Source organism: Caretta caretta, chromosome 7, assembly GCF_965140235.1.
Source record: "Caretta caretta isolate rCarCar2 chromosome 7, rCarCar1.hap1, whole genome shotgun sequence".
Classification (NCBI taxonomy): domain Eukaryota; kingdom Metazoa; phylum Chordata; order Testudines; family Cheloniidae; genus Caretta; species Caretta caretta.
In genome coordinates, this window is record NC_134212.1 from 5059207 (window position 1) to 5085416 (window position 26210).

Here is a 26210-nt window from a genome sequence, read left to right on the forward strand (position 1 = left end):
AAGACACTCGCTAGGGATAGTGCGTGAGATTTACCCTCCTTTTGTTTCAGGATTAAATAGGCTAAGCCTTCAGCCCTGACTAAGAGGCCAGTTTCTGACAGAGCACCCTTTAAATGGGATGGTCTGAAATTTTTATTTAAAAGTTGTTCTAAAAAATGGTTTAGTCTATGGATTTTTCTGCTCTCCCACTGATGCTTATAAGGGTCTTTCTACAAGGGGAAAACTGAAGAGGCCCCATGGATGCAACGGGCATGTGGACACAGGGCCAGACCTGATTGCAGGACTGGGATTTACATGTTTATAGAGGGGAGACACTGAAATGGACTATAAAAAGCACATTTCTCAGATTAGCATTAGTAGCTACCACTTGGCATACTTCAACAGCAAAAGAAAGCCTGAAATATATTTCCAAGCCCACCTGAAATGGGGTCAGGGAAGGCAGCATGATTTAGCAGCTATATGTTGAACTAGAAACTCAGAGAACTGGGTTCTATCCCTGGACCTGCCTTTGTGTTTGCTGACCCTTAGGAAATCATTTAACCACCACAGGACTCAGTTTCTTTGTCTTTAACATGGGGGCAGTTATTCTTAACCACCCTTCTAGAGCACATCAAAATGGTCAGATGAAAGGTGTGAGCAATGTGCAAAATATGATAATTATTACATTCCTTTGCAAGGAAAGAAAGGAGGGCAGTAAGACAGGGCAGATTTGTCAACATGGCAATTATTTCCTTGGCTTTGTCTTGGATACATCTGGGGCAATATCTGTTTGCGTAACGAGGCTCTTGGCACCGAGAGTGAGGATTTCCTGATGCACTGGGACTCTGTTCCAAGAGCGTTGGACACACTGGCACCAAATTGTTAATTCTAATACCTAATTCTAGAGGCTGAACTCCATAATGCATTTTGTCAGGGTGGATACTAAAGAAAGATCTTATGGAGTAGTCTCTAAGTCTGCAGCATACAGTTCACTCTGATGCCACTATACCGGTCACAAAAATTACCTAAAACAATATCATAAGCAGATCTGATTAGCTTTTCTAAGCATGAGGGATGAATCATTAACTGCATTAGTTGTCTGCAGTTTTGTCGCCAGGCCGGTCCCAGGATATTAGACACACACAAGGTCGAGGAGATAGAAGGAAAGCTGTGTAAGCTCAAAAATTTCTCTCTCTCTCTCACCCACAGAAGTTGGTCTGATAAAAGATATTACCTCACCCACTTGTCTCTCTAACTGCATAAGTGGCAGTATACTGAGCGTTCTGAAAAGAACACAGAAATTCAGAAAGCCGATCAGGGAGGTAAATAGTTTTCTAATACCAGTACCTAGGCATCAGATAAGTTCAAGTCAAAATAGCTTTTGAGTATATTGTGCGTTACTTAAACCACAGGCGAAAACTACATTGTTACCTCCATTTTCAACATTAAGATGTAGCTTTATTTAGCTTGATCAGTTACAGAGCAAAGCCTGCAATGGTGGCAGCATTACGGCTGCCAAACATTCCTGCCGCACTTTTCAGAGAGAGAGAGAGAGAGAGAGAGAGCGCGCGAGCGAGCGCACGCGCGAGTCAGATTCTGCGGTGGCATCTAAGAGCAGGAGTGGTCCATATTCAGTAGAGGCACATGCATGATTAATTATGCACACACGCGCAGTGTGAGCCTTCAGTGCTCTCGTGTGAAGGTTACTATTTTTTCAGTGCATCCAGAAAAATGCCAGTGAAATGTGGCACGCATACACACTTTAAAAAAATTTATTTACTGCACATTCGTATATTAGCAATTAAAAAACGTGTATACTGTTTTAGTCATAGGAAACAGCCAATAGATACTTCAATCAGGTTACTCAGAGAAAGATTAAAGTTATATTTCCAATTAACTTTGATGAGACAAGAAAGTCTGACCATGCTAATCTAACTCAGTGTGTATCAGTTTCAATCACAGACAGAATTGGTATGTTTTAGCTAGGAAGCAGTGCAATGCTTAGACAGACTAGGATTGAAACAATACAGCCTGATGGAATCCAATTAGCAATTTACCTACAAATAGGCCAACTGCACGGAAGCCCATAAAAAGGTGCTACATGGGGCAAATATCACTCCACAGACAGGGCTGAGGGGTCTTCGGAAACCTACCTGCTCAGCAAGCTTGTCCGGATAATTTCTAAGGGAAGGCTGATGGGCTGGCAGAAGGGCGTACAAAGGTCACTTCTCAGACTGGCATACTAGTGAAAATGAAAAGAGCTGAACGAAAATTAATGGAAAATAAACAGGGGTATCAGGGAATGCATTTTAAAATGTACTAACTGTCCATATTGCGATGGGTCATTCCATCTGAAACAGCTGTACAAATATTACCTCCACACATACACCCTTTATTTATAGACACAAAACATCTTTCGTTTCCCCTCACACTGTCTCCAGAGACTCCCCGAACCCAAGGCATGTCAGTGGTGTTACAGGATGTATCTCAGCTCTCTCTCTGAAGGTCTCTATTTATAGCTTTCAAATGTTGGCAGGTCTCTCTCTCGCTAATTGGTGTCAGACTTAAACAACGAACAACAAAACACAACACACAAACATGAGTTCAGCAGCATTCAGGCAGGCTACCCAGGGGAGACTTTCTGAGGCACTAGGAAAGGAGTACTTGTGGCACCTTAGAGACTAACCAATTTATTTGAGCATGAGCTTTCGTGAGCCACAGCTCACTTCATCAGATGTTCTGATGAAGTGAGCTGTGGCTCACGAAAGCTCATGCTCAAATAAATTGGTTAGTCTCTAAGGTGCCACAAGTACTCCTTTTCTTTTTGCGAATACAGACTAACACGGCTGTTCCTCTGAAACCTGTCATGAGGCACTAGGGACACTTGAGTGCATGGTTTCCAGCAAAAAGTCAATGGGAACTAAGCACTTAACTCCCACTTGCACCTTTCAAAGTCTCCCATGGGCCACAAGAACACCCAGTTTTAGTAGGAAGCATTAACAAAGAAACAAGAGATCAGGAAAGGAGAGAAACCTTCCTGCTTCAGGGCTTACGCCAACCCTGAACTATTTGCAGTCAGGAGGAAACGTTCTCTTAGGACAGATCATGCCATCACTGACTACTGCAGGATTTCTGTCCTCTAAAGCACGGGTGCTGACCACTGTCAGAGGGCTAGGTGGACCATGGGGCTGACACAATCTGGCAATTCTGATCTTCCTATCCAAGCAAAAAAAATTCTAACGTGCATGCAGTTTTATTTTTGTCCTGGGAGACACTTTCTCCTCACTTGTGCTGCTGTATCTCTACTACTGCAAGGGACTGGTTCCAGGTGATCACCAGTGCAAGATGTTGTCTGCATTGGGGATTCACCCCAATTATGAGGACCAGTGCTGCTTTCCCCGGTTTCAAGCACTGGTGCACTGTTTATCCTGGCAGCGATTGTGCATACTAGAAGTTTGCACTCAGGCAGCTATGCTGATAGCTAGTTAAAATCCCTACCAAAGACAAAGCTTGAATTTAGAGGATAATTTGGCTCCAAAAGCATGTCTCCTTGCTCCACAGTCTGATCACAGAGACGGGGATCAAAAACTAAAACAAGCCTCCAAGAAAAGTCTCCTTAGCCAAAAGTCCATGCAGGGACCCTCAGGATTCCATCCCTGGGGTTTCTGCTATGTACAGTGCAAGGAAGAAATGTTTAACACACTCATTTGAGGCTTGCTCCAATATTCCCCTTGTCCACCAGTTTCATATGCATGGAACAGAACACCTAAAGGGCTCAGAGGATAGGCACCCATGTCAGAGCCACTGCGCTCTACACTGTTACGGGATTGCTGACTGATCTGCACCTCTAGCGTCTCGCAGCCCGAGAGGGAGAGAAAGATTTAGAGGTAGTATACGGAGTCTGAGGGGTGCATAGCAGTGGGGTGGCAGTGAGAGTCTCTGGCACTGCTCAGTGGTAATGTAAATGTCTCACTAATGATCCTGGCAGCCAGCAGGCTCTGAAAGAAGATCCAACTAGCAGGGAAGGTTCCATAATACAGGGCCATGTGGAGCCCCTGCTGTTATCTAAGGGTGCTGGGTGTGGCTAGAGAATCAAGGGGCCACTCTGTACACTGCAATCCACAGCTGGGCATGTTGGTAAGAACAGAGAGCAACCTGCTGCAGCTCAGATCAGGCTCTGGTTTATGTGCTGTTGGCACGTTGTAAGTAGCATCATGTCTTTGTTTACCACAAACGCTCTGTGTGCGGGACACCATAAGTCTCTCAAAGCAAAGGAGGCGGGTAGTTTGAAATGCTGGGAAATAAGGGAACTCGTGCGAGGTGTGGGTTCACGTGAGGTGGTTCACTAGCACCTCACAGCACTCATCTTCTGGCTGACTGTGCGGTCTCCTAAACAGTGGCTATAGGAAACAAGAAGCAAATGCAGGAGATGAATGGGGAAAGGGGAAAATAAAAACCATCTCAAGATCTGTTGACAGCAGCTCTAGGCCAAGCTTCACACCTGGAGAATTACAATAGAAAACATCCAAATTCAGATTCGGGGGCATCATCATTTCAAACTGCGCAGTCTGAACTTCACAGAGACACTTATGGAACAGCTCCACTATTTCTGACTAGGGCCAATGCTACAAGCTTGGAGATTTCCAAGTGGAGCTTTATATAAGGTGCCTTCCCTTTGTATAGTTCTGAGGGTTACCATACAGCTATTACAAACAGCAAAGTAACTCACTGTAGCATTCACAGGTTCAATTTAAAAAATACACCTCTCTCAAAAGCCTAGCTGCACCTTTGCTTCTTCAGTGAGGATTACAAAGGAGGGATGAAACAAACACAGTCTTTCCTTCTTGCAGTAAAACTAACAAGCTGACTTCAGGGAATATCGAATGCAGGACAGGAGCTCAGCTAGCCATTTGCAATTGGTACGGCATTGGCTCCGACTCATAGCAGTATACTCCTCCCCCCAGTCAGAAAGACTGTCACACATCATGGGCTTTCACTGACCTAGGGTAGTGCAGCAATGATTAAATGTAGCCAACAGAGTCGCCTGGGGCCCGTATGTGAGATGGAAGGGTAATTTACACTTCGATGCATGTGACAGAAGTTCCTTAGGCAAGGGTGGGCTGGAGGATGAGGTGCAGGCAGGAACCGGGTGGCTAATGCAAATGGAGGTGTACACACCTTCACTGGCTGTTGCTATGCAGGGTAACCAGGAGTCAGGATGACTAACGTCAGTGCCTCAGTTAAAGGTGCCTCCTGCCCAATTTAAGTCCGGTTTAGGACTGCCTTCCAGACAGTCTGCAGTGTCCACACGTGTCAAAAGCCCAGACTGGCAGTTGGCTATAAAGGAGGCCTGGTGTCTGACCCACAACAGGAACTGGCAAGCCACTTGACGATCCTTCGGCTAGTGCAGCAGTGACAGCATTGGCAGTTTCCGGCATTCAGAGGTAAATCACGTGCCATTTGGGTTTATAACCCAACTCCCTCCCTTTTTTCTGGCCTGATCACTGGCACACTAAATGACTGTTTGCATGGCTCGCTGATCATCTCGCACTGTAGATTTTTAAGCCAATCTCATGATTTTGGGGGTTAGGGGAGGCATGACAAGACTTCTAAATGCATGGGGTTGGCCACAATGATTTCAGATAGTTTAGCTGTGCAGTGGAAGCTTATAAGTAAAGCTGTCCACTCAGGAAACCCAGATTCAGGCATGACCTTGGTAGTTTCACTCATCAATCCAACTGGAGCAGGGATCTTTGTTCAGATGTCACTCTCAGGCTGTGGGAAATGCTACAGAGTACACTGCTTTTTGCATCTCCTAGCAGGTGGGTACTGGGCAGCAATGCTGTCTTACAAGTAGCTATCTGCTCCATCAATCCAGAGTGAGTGCATTAACTAGTGTTCCTAAACAACAAGGGATTATCCAGGGAGAGAAAGTAGGCTGGAATGAATGGAAATACAGGTTTGTCAAGGTTCCTTCCCCACTCTGAAATCTAGATGTGGGGACCTGCATGAAAAACCCCCTAAACTTATTTTTACCAGCTTAGGTTAAAACTTCCCCAAGGTACAAACTATTTTACCTTTTGCCCTTGGACTTTATTGCTGCCACCACCAAGTGTCTAACAAATATAAAACAGGGAAAGAGCCCGCTTGGAAACGTCTTTCCCCCCAAAATCCTCCCAAACCCTACACCCCCTTTCCTGGGGAAGGCTTGATAAAAATCCCCACCAATTTGAATTGGTGAACAAAGACCCAAACCCTTGGATCTTAAGAACAATGAAAAAGCAATCAGGTTCTTAAGAGAAGAATTTTAATTGAAGTAGAAGAATCACCTCTGTAAAATCAGGATGGTAAATACCTTACAGTGTAATTAGATTCAAAACATAGAAAATCCCTCTAGGCAAAACCTTAAGTTACAAAAAGACACAAAAATAGGAATATACGTTCCATTCAGCACAACTTATTTTATCAGTCATTTAAACAAAACAGAATCTAACACATATCTAGCTAGATTACTTACTAAGTTCTAAGACTCCATTCCTGTTCTGTTCCCAGCAAAACCATCACACAGACAGAGAGAACCCTTTGTTTTCTCCCCCCCTCCACCTTTGAAAGTATCTTGTCTCCTCATTGGTCATTTTGGTCAGGTGCCAGCGAGGTTATCCTAGCTTCTTAACCCTTTACAGGTGAAAGGGTTTTTCCTCTGGCCAGGAGGGATTTAAAGGTGTTTACCCCTCCCTTTATATTTATGACACAGGTTAATAAAAACAAATGCTAAACTTCCTACTTGGGCAAGCTAACTTTATGCTGAAGTCACTTGGAAAGTAACTCCCTTTCCAAGGTCGATGGATCAACACTGAGGGACAAGGAAAAAACATTGTTCAGATGTATCTGAGAACACTGCTGCAAGAAAAAACAACAGTCTGGGTAATTCAGTTTGCCTCTCAACTACTCATCAATCTGAGAAACTATTTTCCTTGAGAAACATGTCTTACAATAGTTATTCCATGCATTGTTATCACAGCCACAGACACACACAGAGTTTAGGGATTGATGATACCCATAGAAATTTACAAAGAATCCCGGGCCCATCACCATGGGTCTTAAAGTGAAAATAATCATTTTCTGCCATTTTCTGGAGCATTTCCTGCTCCTTGAGACAACTCAAGACTAATCAGAAAACCACATACCATTTGTGCCATTTTTAGTGGTCAGAAGCACTTCAGCACACAAAGGAAATCTGCCAAGTCTTATTGGGTTACATATTTACGGCCCTGTGGTCATGGGACAGCATACACCCTGAACCAGGATATGCTTTGGGTTGCCCTGCTCATTTGCTACTTAAGTCTTTCTTCGGTAGGGTCTCTGCCAAGAAGCCATGTTACTAACCAGAGCTGTAATGCCAATTAGATCCTTTTTCATTGTCACACATTTCTCCCTCTTTTTTTTTTCTTTTTTTAAATGACTAACATGAAAAAGGGGGGAAACAAGAGAATTAATTTAGTCAGGAGAGGAAAACCTGGGCCAGAATATAACCCCCGTCTTGAAAATGGAAATGCAAAGAATTGCAATTGTGGGTGGGGGAATGGACAGCAGAACTGGCTCCAGTGATCATCTGAACTAGAAGAACAGAAAATGGTGCAAAATTCATCTTTACTGGGCAGAAATTACCAAAACGAGGGAAGAAACTGATAAAAATCATTTTGTTCTCCATGAAGTGGGGAGGCCAAGATCTCAGTCTTCCTTGGAAATAGGTTGGAGGATATTTTTACTCTGTAGTGAATGTCCTCCTGATCCCTGTTGCAGTCTGAATTCAGAGGATCCCTAAATATTCCATCTAACGTTAAGTCTGCGCTGCCAAAAAGATGGGGGAATTAGGAGATAAGGAATATGGGTTAGCTGTCCCACTGTACAACCCTAGCAGAGATGAGGCACCTGTGGTGTTTATCACGAGGTAGCTAGGTGAGGACAGCACTGTACCTTGCCCGTGGCTGACCTCACCCAGTTACCTTGTGATAAACACTACACATGCCTTGTCCTCACTAGGATTTTACAGTAGGATAGGGAACCTGAGTTAGTTATCCTGAAGTAAAAACTCACCTCTTTTAGCAGTGAAGACAAAGCCATAGTTAATCAAACCAGGGTGGTTCAGACAAAGGAGATGCAATTACAAGTTGGATGGACCACAGCAAAGCTTCAAACAATGGTCAGTGAACCTCAAACGGTTCATAGATTGTAAAGCCAGAAGGGAGCATCATGATCGTGTAGTCTGGCCTCTGGTAGAACACAGGCCAGAGAAGTTCCCCAAAATCATTCCTAGAGCAAATTCTCATACAGAGGAACAGAGAGCTGCCTGAGCTCGAATTTAAAGCCTACAAGCGTGATCTCCTTCCAATTCCATTTGTTTCTCCTCTTGTCTCACCTCCCCCCATACCCCACCATGCATTACCGCCCCCTCTTCATCACCCACTGTCCCTTTACATGCAGGCAGAGGGACGGAGAAGAATGGAGTGGACGCCCAGAGTACCAGTGGTACCACAAGCAGTAAGGATCAGGGAGTGAATCCTGTGTCCCTTAACTCATGGAATGGTCCCACTGGGGTCAGGCATGAGTGAGAGTAGTAGGATTTGGTTATTGCTTAGCCTTATTAGCTTCACAACAGTGCACAGGTCACAGACAATCCAGCACCATCTCAACAAGCAAATTTGCGTAAAATGTTCACCCCTTGTGCATCTGAAATTCAAATACTAATATGATTTCCTACAGATGCACAGAAATGCGCTTCCCCTCTATACTGGCAAGCTGGCAGTACAAAGGCAAAGATAATGACAGCAAAATGGCACATGAGGTACCATTAAAGACTCGATCCCGGAAGACAGGGAGGGACCCTTACCTGACATGCATTGTACAGCAGCTGATGCTCAAATTTCTTGATTCCCAAGATGTTCTGGAACATTTCGTACAGCTGTTCCTTGCTGAGGATCAGCTCTGAGGCAGCACTGGCAGTCATCCTGGCCTGCTGTTTGCGTGGGTCCTCTTCACCACGGTAAATAGCGTCAAATTTTGCCATCCAAGAGCTGAGAACCGTTTCCTTGCTCAGGCCGTCAATCTCGGGCAGGCTGCGCACCCTCTTCTCAATGTGCTTCTTGAAAACTTCTCGGGAGTCATTTGCAGAGCAACCCCCGCTCTGCACCATCCGGGCCACACGATCACTTTTCAGAAACACCTGCAAGGAGAGAGAGAGGCAGGGGGAAAAAAAAGTGACTCCATTCTGTAGTCGCCAATTACTGTAAAGTATCATTAAAACCCTGTTTGTCTATATGAAGCTCTGCAGGCCCTGAAGCTAACTTATTTATACAATACTTTCCAAATCCCCATGCAGCAGTCAAGCGCTGCTAGACTAGGTCACATCTGGACTTTGAGATGTAACAAAGCCAGACCACTAAGCAAAAACATTTTGATGTAATCAGGACTTCACCTAACGTCATAGTCATATTGCACCGAATACATAAATACTGCTCAGGATGCAGGAGTGTATTTTAGTTCTAGCTTCTGTTGTAACGAAAGAGCTATTGTGTACCTACAGTCATCCAACCAAATTCTGCTGTCAGTGTAAACCTGGACTAACGCCACTGAAATCAATGGAGTTAGGCTGTTTACACCAGTCTAATGAGTTGCCAGTCCTCCGACACGCCACAATGAGAGCAGCGGTTTAGAGCTGCTGAGGTGTTTGGCATATTAGAGCAACGCGGGGGGAGATGTGTATGTCAGTTGGCAGGTGAAGCAGTCAAAACGTGCAGGATAAAATTCCTCTGTTGCACAGCTCTGAAATTTATCACTTGGCTAAATCCTGGCCATACAGGGCCAGATCCCTCAGCTGGTGTAAAAAAAAGTCCATGGAGTAATGCGGATTTACACCCATTGGTCCATGGGGTGTTTCTTTGCTTTCTCCCTTGACTTCTGTGTGGTTACTCTGGGATTACGCTGCCCTAAAATCTTAATGTGATCCTTGCTATTTGGCTCCTTTAACCAGTACGTATTTTAAATGTAATTTTAACACATGGTAATAGCCTGATGACTAACAGAGAGAAGCATCCTGGGGGCTGGAATGCTGCTGGGATACAACACTGTCTCGTAGCAGCAAAAGAGCTACTGCACCCTGAACGAGAACACCAACCTTCCATCCATTCGTACAATCTCAGCATGCAAGCTGGGCATCCAGCTCCCCTTCCCAGCCCTAACCCCAGAACAGAAAGGACTCCACAGATAGTTCACTGTTGCCTGCTGTGTGCAGTCACAATAATTTTTTAATTAAAATAAATGACTCCAGAGACAGGACACTACTTCAGAGCTGGCCACTTGGTTGAATCCATAGCACTAGGTAAGGGCTAGCAGCCGATCTGTAATGGTTTCACATCTCTCATGTTTCACAGTGGGCTTTGTTTTATCTGTCTGCATGAGCAGGGAGAGGGCAAGCAATAAAGATGAAAAGTGTCTGGTGGTGTGATAGCTACTACATTAAAAACATCTCTTTACGCTCTTCCATTCCTAGGCACCTCCTGTCAGCACTGGCCCCTTCCCCACAGAGATGGGAGAGATTAAAGGATGAAGGAGAAGAATCCACCCAGGAGAGATAATCGCTCACAAAGATCCCTCCCTCGGGGGAAAAAAATACATCTCTGTCTTTGAAGGTGTGTGAGGTGATGGCATTCACCCTAGAGAGTGGTGGCTGAACTGAAAATTGCTGGAAGCTTTGAGATCTCATTAACAGATGTCACAGCTGGAATGGACAGCTCTGAAATCTCCATAGCATTCATCCGAGTTCCAGCCTTGGTCCCTGAAGTTGGCTTTAGTCCCATATCCTGCATGACAAAGTTCTGTTCAACACTCTTTCCAGGCCCTCACTGGTTCAGGTTTTTAAAACGGCTGCCAATTGTAATGAGATACGTTTACTTGCGGTATGTTATTCAGACACTCTCTTGCGCAGCTGACAAGGGACTATACCCCAGTAAAGAGGGAAGACAAAGCTGCAGCTCAAGCTGGGTGGAAGTCTGTAGGGGTAGATTCTAGAATAAACCCAACTTGGTTTAAGGCAGACTTGGATTCCATACATCATGACATCAACTTATCCTTCTCTCTGAAGGAAGTGACTACTGAACTGAAGCAGACCTCAGCAGAGTGTCCTGCTGAGATAGCAAGAGAGACGCAATGCTGCATGTAGGAGCTGAATTATTTACGTAAAGGTAGTTGTGCTTAAAGAATGCCTTCTTAAAGAAATCGTGCATTGGCAAAAGTGTCTCATATGCTGAGATTTTATCCCTCCTACTTAGACCATAAGCAACATTGCAGTATCGTGGTCAAACCTTCTAGACCAAGAGGCGAAGCAGAGCAAAAGACGGGGGAAAAGCTTCTGATCTTTGTAAACCAATGGCTAACTCAGAAACATCACGTAGGATAAAAAAATCAATTAAAATAAAAAAAGCAGTATATTCTACAGCCATAGTCAGAAAAGGGCAAAATCATTCCTGTTGTAACTCCATGGGCGGCATGTGACTCCTCCATTTGGGAAGGTGGCGCACTCTCGGACCAGGGCCCTGCCCTGAGACCCACCCCGACTCAGCCTCCTCCCCCAGAAGCCCTGCCCATGCTCTGCCCAACCCCTTTCCACCCCCTCCCAGAGGCCCTCCATGCCCATGCCTCTTCACCCCCTCCATGAGGTTCCCCCCAATCATGTGCACACCTCATCACCCCCTTCTCTTCCCCCCCGCTCATGCCTCTTCCCTCCGCCCACTGAGCCATCCGGCCTCTCATGTACCTCTTTGCCCCCACCCCCGGACCTCCCTGCCCACCCACCTGCCATTCGGCTGGTCGCTCACACTTACCTCTTCACTCCCTCCCGCGAGGCTCCCATGTTGGTGGAGCAGGGAGGGGAAGAGGCGGGGCTTCAGGAGAAGAGGATGAGGCTGGTGGGGCGGCTTGGCTTCCCCTGACCTCTTATCCCCACCGCCAACGTGTAACTCCATTGAAACAGAGGCTGTTACACCCAGGGTGCATTTTGATTCAGTCTCATGTTATAAAGAGATTATTGCAAAGCCCAGCACAACATAAGTTGGGGCAGGGGGTAGATAAAACGACCAGACCAGGTATTAGATGAGAATATTCTCCCTGCTACAAGAAAGGGTCAAAACATCACAAGCCCATGGAGAGCAGGGAACGCCATGTGAACAGCAAGGTAGGGGACATGGAGAAAGACTCCTTTCCACCCTCCCCATACGAGAGCCACAGTGCTACGGCTGCCTGGAGAGAACAAACAGCTGTTTTAATTCATGAAGCAGAGGACGACAGGAGTACAGCACAGTGGGAGGAAGCTGTGCAGGCAGCTAGGGGTAGCTATGAGCTCTCAATAATTAAAGACCTCGGGGATGACCCGAGGACTTGGGAGGTTTTTAATACCACTCCACAGTGTTTCAAGCATGGCATTCAGAACATTCCCAGCTGTTTGATGTGCTTATGTTCTCACATGCATCTGTCAGGGAAGGGGGTTGGGCTTTAGTCCATAAAGAGCACGGTGCTTGTCGTGGGTGTGTAAGTGCTGGGGAGAGAAAGTCAGAGAGCCTGCTGCCTCCTTACACACATGCTGAGCCCAGGCCAGACTCCGGTCCCAGAGTTACTCATGTCCAGGGCACGCTCACTAACCCGTCTCCCAGCTTTGCCTTTTTTGGCTGGGTAACATCAGCAGCAGGGTGAAAGGGGACTTGAAACGGCACTGATTCTGCACTGGAAGTTCACCAGTGGACACTGTGATTTTTATTTATACAGCCTATCTGTGAACGATAAGAGCGTTTAGCTTGTGGTGAGTCAGCCAAGGGCAGGGCTGGTGAAGGGACTCGCAGTGTGACCTTCGCGCTGGTGAAATGAGGTTACATTTATTCTTCATTCCAATTAACAAAGTGACAGTTTTTAGGCAACCCTCAGAGCAAGGGGAACTAAATGCCTTAGAAAAATGCAGCATTTCAAGAGGTCTGCTTTGACCAGCACAGATTTGTGATCAGCTGGTCAAGGCAGGAGGTAATCCATAAAGGACATAGGGGTTGGAGGCGCTGGACATCAGAAAATGATGAATGCAGCAAGTGAGACAGAGAAGGGAATTGGGGAGATACGAAGAGATGCTGACACAAGGGCAATGGAAAACTGGTTTGTCACGAAGACGGTGCATGTTTCTTTGGAAAATAAGCCGTGAACTCAGTGGCTTCTGGGATGTCCAGTATGAATAAGGCAGGCTGAGAAAGAATGATCGCTGCAAAGTTCTAATGGGTGTATATGTCAGCATTTATTAAAAGAAAACCAAACACCTCTTTCACTGTGCAAGTCAGCTATTCCTATTGTCATGTCTATTGACAAACCGTAGGCCTTGCAGTTACAACTCTCGGTCTCTCTATCAGCTACTGAGCAGGTAACAGCAAAGTAGCAGAAATGAAATGAAGGTTTTCAGCTAGTTAATACATTAAATTTCATCCACATGTGAACAGTTCCACAAAACACCCATTAAACCAATTCCTGTGTAAAATGGCCATTTAAAGTATGACTTACATCCAGGATTTTTCAGTTTTATGATTAACAATGGAAAAAGGTAATGGGTATGAGTAAGTACAGATGTAATCAGGTACCTGGATGGCTAAATGGCAGCAGCTATGCCTGGTCATTACCGGGTCAGAATTACATCAGTGTCCAGGTAACAGCCAGGCCATAATGGCTCACACCTGTTCACGGAGAAGTGCTTTTACTGAGGGGATACAGAAGTGTGATGCATTTGAAGCCAGTTCCCGTTTGCCAGTTGCACATGAGTAATCCCAGTGACTGCTGTGGGAGTGGCAGCATGAGCTAGGTGATTAGGCTTCAGTCCTTTGTTCCATTGCAGGATCCTTGCAAGGAAAACTCACTTTCTAACAGATATTTTAGAACTCGCATCATTTTCTTCCGACTTCCACTGAAAACATTTTGAACAAAGAATCCCGTGAACAGGAGAAAGGCTGAGAAAGTCTTGCAGCCTATATTCAAAATGTCCAATCTCTACTCTACTGTGTATCTATGCTAAGCCAGCTGAGCCGTGTGTGGCCAGGCTGTGGAAAGCCCATCAGCTAAAAGGTGTTGGCTCCCTGCACTGCCGTTTGTGAAGTCTGCTTGTCCCAGTGGCGTTTGCAATATTTCTACAGCATCACAGACGTTTTGCAACCCACCCGCCACAGCCTGCGCGGTTCACTAGACTTTTCATCTGATGGCAGTGCTGTAGAGATTAGCATAAATCAAGCTGGTATAGTATGAAAAAAGCCCTCTTTCTTCATAAAATTATTGATCACACGTGCCCAAGTCAAATGACGGGAGAGACCATGGCCACTTCCACAGAACCAGAACAAGGAAGAGCAATGACAGCAAACACCCCACAGGCTCCCCACATTTAATCTATTCCCCTTTCATTCTGCCAGGACAGAATTTTGGTGAGGGGACAAAATGCAGAGAACTGATTAAGCTGCATGTTAACACTGCATAGGAATGTTCAGAGAAACCTTTCAAACCTGTAATACTGGTTATGTCCTGTGCTGGGATGGTCAGTGATAAAGTTTCCAGATTGACTAAAAAAGAAGTTTCCCCCATTCCCAAAGCAAATCCTGTGATTCTTCAGGCTATCCAACCACAGTGTTGGGTATGTGGATTTCTAATGTATAAATGTAAACTGAAGGGACATTCAAGAGAAATGACCGTGGGAAATAGGCAGCAATACAGACTAGTCTCTAGATAAAAACGAACAGTGGATTAGTCAGCTGGTCTGATTTATCCACCACCACCCTCACTCTGTTGAAAGCCAACTTGTTTGTGTTTGTCATAAACAAGCTCCTCACCATGCTCCTTTATATAAGGGTGTCTGCACTGCAGTTGGGAGGTGTGACTGCACCAAGTGTAGACACACCCAAGCTACCTTTGCTCTCGCTTGAGAACCAATAGCACTAAAGCCATGGTGGCATGGGATGTGTACATACCCAGGATCATGGGTGGTTAGGACTAGATAGCTTGGGAATGGCTACACAAGCTGCAATCACACCTCCCGACTGCTGTGTAGACATACCCTAAATTTCCAACTGACAGACATCATCTTCCCTAAGGGAGCCAGCCCCAGGTTATTCATTTGGAGATGACTTCGTTTGGGTGCAATGTTTAGCTGCAGTTTGCAGAGAGCTATAAAGACACCAAGAGGCGATCCAGCGGAGGAGCTCAGTAGGTAGAAAGAACGACTATAGACACACGCAATGGACCAGACTGGGTCCCTATGGCAGAAGGCTTGTGCTTGGCACATGCTGCTATGGGAGAGGTTAACGGCCTGTCCCTCCATCAGCTGTTGCAGGCAAAGGTGATCACAGGCCTCCCTAAAGGACATGCCTGTGTTAAGCACTCAGCTGATGCTCCTTGCATAGTAACAGCAGCTGCAGCCAAAGGAGAGCGAGCAGCACATGGTGCCACTGGGCCAGGCAATGCTGCCCAGAGTGGTGCGTGGAGCTAATCAAATGGGCAGCGCCTCCCCCTGGAGCTCCCCACTGGACACGGAGCCTGCCTGCTGCATCCCCCCTTCAGAGGATACAACATGTACCACCCTCTGTGGCTGCCTAGATCCGCTGGTATGTGCAGAGGCAGCAGACTGGGACCATTTCTTCCATATGGCCTTTTGGGTGGCTTCCACCCTAAGCTGTGTGGGCAAGGGGCATGGCCATAGTCCCTGGTCTGGAGGCACATAGTAGAGGGAAAAAAGAGCTTTCCTTCCAACCCCTTGGGAGCTGGCCTTGCTCTGGGGGAACACTGGATACTAAAGCACCACCTCGTGAATCCAGGAGCAGGTGTGGTGCTTATTGTTTTTTGGGGTCTACACTTTACAACTCCTTGCTAAGAGCCAGACACACATGCCAGGAACCAAACTCAATCAGGGAAGCAGTGTGATCCAGTGACCTGAAACTCAGACATGGGGTCTATTCCCAGCTCTGCTACTGGTCTGCTGGATGACCACAGGCAACTCACTGCCCCCCCGTGCCTCAGTTTCCCCACTGGTAAAACAAGGAGGTAGTGTCATAGGAACTACTAGTTGTTACTGTCCCTGGTATAAACTCCAAACACAGATCTCCATTTAAAGGCTATAATAAAAAAAAGGTAAAAGGAACAGACACAGTGGGCATTCAGGGCGTTTAGAAAGGAGGGCTGTTTCAAGGTAGCTGTGACATTACTTTTGAGTTCAGTTTGGGTCAGATGCAGAGTATCCTGACCATGCCATAGCCATGGGAAAAGCATACCCAGCCCTGTTGTAGTTTCTCTGGCTCTTCCATAAAAGTTAAAGCATTTTTTTCATTTGCTCAAAGTCTCCACAGTGCCCTTAAGCATAAACAGCAATTACATTTTTAATTAATGTTCAGATTTTTAATGTGAGGCGGTGAGTGTAGTTTGGCATTTGAAGTATCACAGAACTGGGGTATGCTGTTTCATCAAGGAGTGTAAAAAAAATCTGTTGGCCAGGGTGTTTTTTTTTTTTTTTTTTTTTAATTTTTAGGGCACTCTCACATTATATACACAATAATCTTCCTATTGGACCTCGGCAACAGTGATTTCGATACAAGCTGAATTGATGGGAATCCAGTCCCTTTGAGGTACTATGGCCCAGATCCTCAAAGGATTGTGGCTCAATACCTCTGAAGAAGTGGATCTAGATGTCTTTTTCAGACATCATAAAACACAAGCTAGTTTTGTATATTAAGAAGGTGCCTGTCAACTTTCAAGCACAAAATATCCCAGCCATCCAGTTTATTTTAGGATCCAGTTCCAACGCAACCTGAATATTAAGAATGCATTTGGTACACTTCTGCCAAATTGCATTGTATTCCAGGCCAATGCTTAACAAGCCATATTACGGTGTAGAAGCTACATTCAAAAGGTTTGTGCCCTATTTTCTACTCTACTCTCTAAGGCCCTGTTAACAAAAATATAGCAAGCAGATTCGACAGTGAATTGAAAGTGACATGTATCATTTGATTAGATTCTTCCTTACATGGTTCATAAGTTTTGAATGTAGCTTTCATAAATTCTTTACGATCAGTGAGTTTTGTGCTGCTCAATTAGCTGTTTGATAAACACATCCTGCATTTAAAGGACTGACTTGGGTGCTGGATATTCCTGAACTACAGTTTCCTCACTCCCAGGCAATGCTGCACAGCTCCTACTTGCCATGAGATTAGCTTTCTGCAAATCTTGACCAAACCATGAGTAAAGCGGAGTAAAAAATTTGGAATTTGTACCACACAGGCAATTTTTCTATTTCAACCTTGTTTTTCACCCTGATTCGGGATGAAAACAAAACCTGAAGTATTAAATTTTTTTGCATAACTAAATTCTGAAAAACTGCGGCTTGGAGATGTTGAAACATTTTGTTTCAAGTCAGTCTGACATTCAACTGCATCGACCTCAGGTGTCAGAGAGCCTCACATGTGCTGTAGTTTGGGTGCCTGGTGCTCTTATTCTTCCCTATGGGCTGGACTCACTGGCCAGACTATGTGGCAGCCATGTGACTCCCAGGATGCACCACACAGCTCAACCAGAAGGGAGATTGCATTGTCTCATGGAAGATGTAGTCTGGTCAAGGTACCTGGCTCAGAGGAGAGAATAAGGTCAAGTAAGTGCCTGATCTACAACTCCCATAAGGCACCACTGCCATATAGGTAGATGCAGTTCAGTGTCAAACTGACCTGAAACAAAATATTTTGTTTCCATTTTCACTGACAGAATATTTATATATAATTAAAAAAAAAAGTCAGCAAAACATCCCTCCCCCCAGTGGAAACTGCATTTTCCATCAAACAACTGTTTCCGTGTAAAAAGACCGACCAGCTCCAGCCTAAAGCTCTATGGAAGTACAGAGCACTTACAGTTGAACAGGAGTGGGTGGCAACATGCAGTAGAACTGAGGTGCTTGCCTGGCAGATTGGTATGTGGCAATAACCCAAGACGTACCAGTGAAAAGATTGTTTTGGGGTGGTGGAAAACATCTTTCCTGTGTACACTTTCTCATCCTGCTCTCAGGATGGCCAGAGAGAGAGGAACAGGCTTCCTTTGTAGGAACAACAGACAGTGAATTACTTGCATAACCAAGGGGTTTTTGTACAGAAGGTTAAAACCTGCCGTACCAGAGCACAGCAATAGATTGTGTGAAATGTAGTAATGTCCATGACAGGTTCTTTGCTCTCACTTTAGCAGTGTGGCCACATCAGTGGAACCTGTGTGGGTGCCTATCTGCAAAGGAACAAAGGATTGTCAGTTCTGTAGGTTTTGTTCAAGTGCTGGAAGCTAAATTATTAGAAGCTAAAATGTATATTTTTAGATAGGTCAGTTACAAGTACAGTAGATTGTTAACACTGAGGTTGCTATTAAGTGTAATTTCCACTTAATAGCAACATTTTGCCGGGAACCAATCCTGTCCCATTGACTTTAATGGGAAAGGGATTCTGATATTGGCAATCGCATGCCACCTACTGAAAACTTGTTTTGGAAGAAAAGCCCCAGCTGCAGGCATATTTGCGTGGCTCCGGCCAGGGAAGGAGGTGTTGGAGGTGATGATTCCAGAGATTCCAGAGATGGTATTTCTCTTGCACTCTTTGGGGCTGCAGCCAGGGAAGGAAGAGCTGGGACGTGCTGATCCCTGACCCCAGAAAGTGCAGGGAGAGATACCATACAGCTCCATTGGCCCCTGCTCTCTGCAGAAAGCTCAAGCATCCAGACTGCAGTCCCCACCCCGATGCTGCCCTTCCCGCAGGCAGGTTTGCACGGCTGCAGCCAGGAGAGGCCTATCTCAGAACTTCTTCCCCCAGCTGCAGCCGCACAAACCTGCCTTCTCCTTATTAGCAACTGTAGGATAATGGCAACTTTTTGCTGGCAAACAAGGAGTGACTAATAAGCAAAATCTACTGTATGCTGGAGCTGGTCAGAACAAGATTTCAACAAAGAAGTGGAGAGAAACTGCAAATAACTTCACAGCATCTTCCCCCCTTCATTTTCATCACAGCTGGGTTTAAATAGTCTGTTTTTTTCCTCTCACAGTCAGTCCCATCTAAACAATCAGTTAAGCGTGTCTTAAATCCCACTGCCATCTTGGAAACATTCTCTCCAAGAGCATGTGTTCAATGAAGCAGTGATAAACTGACAATCCCCTGGTAATACCTTTTCGGATGAGGGATGAAAATTACTCTGTTCCTATCTGCCTAGAGAAAAGAGAGAGCTGGGATCATTAGACCAATTCAGCAAAGCTAAACCAGGGATGAATTATATGTTTCCCTGCACAACCGCAGTTGCTGCCCTTTGCTATCATGCATGGGAGTTTAAATTCTCTTCAAGGTTTTACCATTGAATTTTTCTCCACTTCAACAATTTATAAACCATTCTAGATCTTCACCTTTTATGGTGAGTAGCTTGGAGAAAGACGATTAGCAGGAAGGCTGATAAAAATAAATTATGCTTCTCAGATAAATCAATCCCCCTTCTGACAAGTCCTTCTTCCTTTCGGAGGAAGGGTATGAAAATCTGTGTTAAGAGCTGCACAAAGAAAGCCATTTGCAGTGCACAAGAAGTTTCAGTGGTCCTCCAAAAGCTATGACCAGAGCTGTATGTTCTTTAGTGCCATCTAATCTAACTAGCTATTTACATACAGAGAGACTGAAAACTCCTGTTACAGTATCCAGAGACCATTCAGGAGGAAAACGTGAAATTTTGCCAATAATCCCAAATTCACCGGAATAATCACTCAAACTCCAGCAAGAACCCACAGACTGCCCACAGTGATATTTCTCAGAGAGCACAACATTCACAGTACACTGTGGCATCTGCACTTGCTTACAACTCATTTCCAGCAGCAACTCAGGATGCTGATTTTGAACTCTCGAGTCTTCTAGTCTCTCCGTGCGTTTTACCCTGACTGATTTGATCTGCTTACATCCTTGAATTAACAGCCCTCAAATTTAAGCACGGGTATGGAGGTTGGACAATACAAACACTCCCAGCTTTGCATCACTATGTATTTTACACAACCATTCATATACATTCTGTATGTGGATGTAAACATGTGAAGCTAGAATCATATGGAATTGTGCCCTGGTTTACTGCTAGACTGAAATGTACAAAGTGAGGTTATAAAGACATCCACTGTACTAAATGACAACATGTCAACAACTACGGATTTAATGGTGATTAATCCTAAAGACTAATTAGTACAATGAAGACTATTCATTACCAAATCTAGTTAATTGTCAAAATATTACTTTTCTTTCAAAAGGAACATAATTAGAGCAGGTTTCAGAGAAGCAGCCGTGTTAGTCTGTATTCACAAAAAGAAAAGGAGGACTTGTGGCACCTTAGACTAACCAATTTATTTGAGCATAAGCTTTCGTGAGCTACAGCTCACTTCATCCAGTGCATCCAATGAAGTGAGCTGTAGCTCACGAAAGCTTATGCTCAAATAAATTGGTTAGTCTCTAAGGTGCCACAAGTCCTCCTTTTCTTTTTATAATTAGAGCAGTATGTTTCCTAATTATGGTTTATGGCCTTGGAATTGTGCAAATGATATGAATTAAACGTATGAGTATTATTGGGTGAACTTGTCCCCAGTTTCACATTAATTCTTTTATTGCCTTCCAACTGTTTTCTATCATTTGACAACTGGAAAAAAACCAACCCCATTATTCAACACATTTGCTGAAGGGATGCCTTATTAAAGTTACTATATGCTATATGGTCGCTCAGTTATAGGCAATTTTCAACTCTCCATTTAATACAACAGAAAAGTCAAAATTGCATCAGACTAAATTAGAGTCATTTTTGTAATCTGCTCAAAACAACTGATGTCAATCCCTCTGAGCAGTTTTTGGTTTCTTAAGGACTATGTATAAAAGTGTTTTCAAATGCAACAGAGTAACCAATTATAAAGAAAAGGAGTACTTGTGGCAACTTAGAGACTAACCAATTTATTTGAGCATGAGCTTTCGTGAGCCACAGCAGTGAGCTGTGGCTCACGAAAGCTCATGCTCAAATAAATTGGTTAGTCTCTAAGGTGCCACAAGTACTCCTTTTCTTTTTGCGAATACAGACTAACACGGCTGTTCCTCTGAAACCTGCAATTATAAAGCTCACTGCAAGGAAAACACGTTGGATCAACCAGGCCAGCCACGTCGTACTGTTTTCTATTACATTAATTGGACTCCTAATCACTAATAGTGCCACTAGATCATTTTGAGGCCACTGTGCATCACAGAAACAACTGAACTATTAAACCCATGCAAGATCAAACTAACTGCCTTGTGAAGTATCTATGGAATCTTGCATCCATCAAGGCAATTTCAAGCACTCATATATAAAAAACACAGCAATCCCCATTATAGAATCTTACATATTTTCCTGGAAAAGTGGGGATGGTTTCTGAAAAGGAAAAAACGAAGGAGGATGCAAGTTACATCCATCTTCTGATCAGCCCACTTTATACTTGAAGCGTAACTGATAAAGCAGTGGAACCTGCATTGTTCTGATAGTCCCTGAGGGTCTGTTCCTATGCCATTGAATTCTATGGGAATTTTGCCATCTATTTTCAGTAAAAGGCCATTAGTTTGTACAATAAGTAACTTTCGCTCAGAGGAAGCAGGAAGGAGGGTGCGGCTGGGAAAAACAAATAAGTGAACATTTTGTAGGCTATATGATAAGACAGATTTAGTGAGTATGCCCACACCGCACATCCCCTCAGCATGTAAAGTATACTCCTTTAGGCAAAAGGAGAATCAGGCCTGATGAGAGCAGCAGGAGATGATGGATTTGCTTGATGTAAAACCAGTGCGAGATGAGATTCAGGCCCATTCACCACACCTACAGACTGCCAAACGGAAGCCAGTTCCACGGCTCTGTCTCTTACTAAATTTCTGAGACCTACTCTGAAAATTAGATCAGCCTGGCTACAGTGGCAAAGCTGTGAAAAATTTTATGCCCCAGACGATGTAGTTAGGTTGACCTAATCCCCATTACAGAGGAGCTTGGTTAACAAAAGAGCTCCTCCATGACCTAGCTGCCACCTCTTGGAGAGGTGGATTAACAACATTGATGGAAAAACCCCTTCCACCAAGGTAGGGTGCGTCTACACTACAGTGGCACCGCTCCAGTGCTGTAGCTGTTCTACCGTAGCCCAGACATACCCTGAACTCACAAAAACAAACAGTTCTGGCCCTAATTTCTCCTATAGGCTGGGCTCCCTGGAGGACTACATTTCCCATAAGGCAATGGGGCTGACTGGCCTCTGATTGAGCTGTGTGGTGAAGCAAAGGAGTCGCATGGGTTTATGTGTATTGTGGGAGCCAGTCAGGCCAGGGAGCCTGGCTCAGAGAGGAGAATGGAGGCATCAGGCTCCCAAACCACATCTCCCAAAATGCACCCAGACTCATGTGACTCCCCTGATGCACTATGTACCTTGGCTGGAGAGGTATCAGCACATTCGTGTATGGGAAATGTAGTCTTCCAGGCACGGGAGACGACGGGCAGGGCCGTCCTTAGGCATAGGGGGCTGCGCAGGGCACCACTGCCGGGCGGGACAGCAAGCAGGTCAGAGCGGGCTCGGGTCGCAGAGCCAAACGCACCGGCGCGGTGGTGCATTCTGAGGGAGGGTTCTGCTGAGGTCTCTGGGAAGGGCCAGGGGAAACTCACCTGTGCGACTCTCTCCCGGCTGGTGTGAGGTGAGGCGGGCCGGGTGGCACCAGCTCCAGTGATATCCTTTTGCTGCTCCTGTGTAATGCGCATTCTTCTCCTCCTTCCCCGGCAAAAAGGAAGTGTTGTTGTCCCCCTTACCCCGCAGCGCTGAGTGCGGTCCCCCCCCCGGGAAGCGGCCACCCCCCACCCCCAGCAGGGCTGGGTGGGGTGCAGGTGCTTGGGCTGGCTGGCTGCGTGACAAGGAAGTGACTCACTTCCTCGGCAGCCAGCCCAATCGCCTCCGTTCCAAGTGACCGCACAGGCTGGAATGCGCACAGCTGGGCTGGGGAGCGTGTCCCTCACCCAGCAGGCGTGGCAGCAGTCCACCCCAGGGCCCCACGGGTCCCCCGTCCCTGAGGTGCTGGCAGTGCTGCCCGATGGCGTGACCTGACCTGAGGGTTTGCTGCTGCCCTGCTGCACCTCAAGAGGTCGATTTCGGGGTCCCACGGCTTTCCACCTATCTCCTCCTCTACTGCAGGCCAGGGGTGAGCCAAGCATGAAAGCAGGACTGTGTTGCCATTGATCAGCTCTGAGCATTTTTTTTTTCAACCTTATGTTTGTTGCAGGGTTCAAAATGGACCAGCTTTTCCCTTTTTTGCCAGAGTCTTGGTGACACTTTAAATCAAAATCATGTTAGATGGTCATTTAACAACTTTCTTTGCCAAAAATGCTTGCTAACAATCCTGAATCCAATTTCAATTTTTTTATTTTTTTTTGGTAAAAAAAAATCAATATCTTATCCAAAAAACAGAAAACTACGTTGTTGACAATTATTTGTGACAAGTTTGGTTTGGGGGAGGGAGTGGGCCAGTTTTCATCAGAGAAACACAAAATGTTGACAGGCTTTCCTCTAGCCCTGTTACTGCTAAACAGGGCCCTTCAACAACTGTAATATGCTCATCTCCTGACTAGTGTAGAGAGTGACCATATATCGTACTAAGATTCTCTTGCTTTTTTTCTAGCGAGTCAGTATAATTTTTGCCAGCCCACAGGTTGGGCAGCCAATGTCTTAGGTTTTCACAATATTTTGTCCAACTGTCAGAGTAAATACCTGATTAATAGGAGTTAAAAAGGCCAGGGACACTTCCTTGTGAAGAATCCGTGCAGTAGATCAGGCTAGAGCTGTTAAAATGTCAGTGTTTGATGGAACTTTAGAGGCACGGATTTATCATATATTTCTGGCCGTGCCTAAAACGTGGTGCTATTGCCAACCTCTTTCCAAACAAATATAAGGCACAATTTACGGACTGGACAATGTTAAGGTCAGACGTATGAACCGGCAGAGCTTAGAGGTGTGGGTGCAACACAGAAATAGCTCAAAGAATATTTTTTTTTTCTGAATAAGCTCTTGATGGAAAAGAGTGGTTCTTCAGGCAGTCGTGCTGCTAACACAGTGCTCTGATATCCAGTCAAGATTGCAAGTGATCAGAAGTTATCAGCATCTGATTACTCAGTTGTCTGTTTCAGAGGAACAGCCGTGTTAGTCTGTATTCGCAAAAAGAAAAGGAGTACTTGTGGCACCTTAGAGACTAACCAATTTATTTGAGCATGAGCTTTCGTGAGTGAGCTGTGGCTCACGAAAGCTCATGCTCAAATAAATTGGTTAGTCTCTAAGGTGCCACAAGTACTCCTTTTCAGTTGTCTGTGTACAATGAACTGGTGATGGAAGTTCAGAGTCATAATTGACATTGTTTATCAGAAAGGATGAGTGACAAAACCTGGAGAGGGTCCTTCTGTAACAAGGGCATATTAGGTTGGAAAAACAAATTAGCTTGTCTGTCCATGCTGCACTAATTTTAGTGGATAGTAACATTTCCGTCCTACCTTAATCTAGATGAGATGATTCTGTGCTGGCTTCATTTTGGTCCCTTTGTGCTTTACCTAGGAATAAAACTAGGGTTCTATTTTCCCGCTGCTTGGAAACCCAGCTTATTAAACTGGATAATGCCATTGATCTAGTTACAGTATAAGGTTGATAGAGAGTTGTAACTAACATTAAGACTGATGTCCACTACACATTTAAAACTAAAAAGTGACTTTGTAAAAATGACACGGGCTTCCAACTCTATTGTGTCTCAGCCAGGGTGCAGAGCCTTTGAGGTGTCTCCACACCTGCTCAAGGTCACAGACTCATGTCTATCCTATATTATTTATTTTAAATAATATTTCTGATAATCTGACAGCAATTTAAACAGTTTTCTTTCAAAAAATGAAGTTGTCGTCATAGTTATGTCATATTGAAAACAACTTTCTGGGTCACAAAAAAGAAAACGGAAAGATGAAATAGAATTAGCTATACAAGCATAGAAGGGTTCTATATTTAAGTTTGTACATCATGAAAACAACGAAGTTGATAGAGATCATCAAGTAACTGCTGAAGAAAATTTTTATGCAGACAAAGCTCAAGAAACTCAAGAAAACACGGAACAATCATTTTAAACAGATGCAGACACAAAACAGTTGAAACTGTACTAGCATGGGATATAGAGGACACTGGTGCATGGCCGCAATCTTTAAACAAATTATGCACCATTATACTTGAGAAAGGCCCTGTGAGAATAGAAGGTCTTGAATATCCTAAAGACATCAGAGGTAGGAAATTCACAGAAAACAATTACTACAAAAAGACTTTCTAACGGTGAAATTGTCAACAGACAGTGGCTTGTGTACTCTAAATGCAAGGATGCTGTATTTTGTTTCCCATGAAAGATTTTCAACAGTTACAATTTTAACATAGCAACCGTGGGTATTAAAGATTGGCAAAATCTTAGTCACATGTTACTACAACATGAAGAGGCATACCACCACATTGAAAGTATGCACAAATGATGTGAGCTGAGTGGAAGGTTAAAAAAAAAAAAATCAGACAACTCTTGACGTCCAAATCAAAGATTGCTGGAGCCAGAGAAGCAGCATTGGCGTCATGTTCTTGAACGTCTATTATCTATTGTTCAATATCTATCAACAAACGATCCTGCTTTTAGAGGAAGCGTTGAGAAATTATACCAGCCCCAAAATGGCAATTTTTGGGGTCTTCTACAACTGCTGGGAAAATCTGACCGTGATGAATGAACATCTCTGAAGAGTAAATGAAAATACATGACCGCTATTTGGGACCAACAATTCAAAATGAACTGATCATGCTAATGAGTGGTAAAGTGAGACAAAATTGTTTCTTTGGCAAAATATTTTGCCATAATTCTAGATTGCACTCTGGTCATAAATCATCAAGAACAGATGTCATTAGTAGTGAGATTTGTCGACATTAGTGATTCAGCAGAGATAACAGTTAAGGAATCATTTATCACATTTTTAGAAGTAGAGGACACTACAGGTTTTGGACTTCAAGCTCTCCTTAATAAACTAAAACTAATTGGATTGTCCGTAATGAACGTTAGAGGACAAGGCTACGATAATGGTGCCAATATGAGAGGATG

General features: G+C 44.6%; 1 protein-coding gene across 10 annotated transcripts in view; it reads right to left on the reverse strand.

Annotated features, from left to right (window-relative positions):
• CADPS (calcium dependent secretion activator) overlaps positions 1-26210 on the reverse strand; it is a 389708-nt gene that overhangs the window by 282999 nt on the left and 80499 nt on the right. For all 10 annotated transcript variants that reach the window (XM_048859020.2, XM_048859018.2, XM_048859022.2 and 7 more), the window contains exon 3: positions 8870-9202. In XM_048859020.2, coding sequence (XP_048714977.1) covers positions 8870-9202 — 333 coding nt within the window. The remainder of the gene's footprint in view (positions 1-8869; positions 9203-26210) is intronic.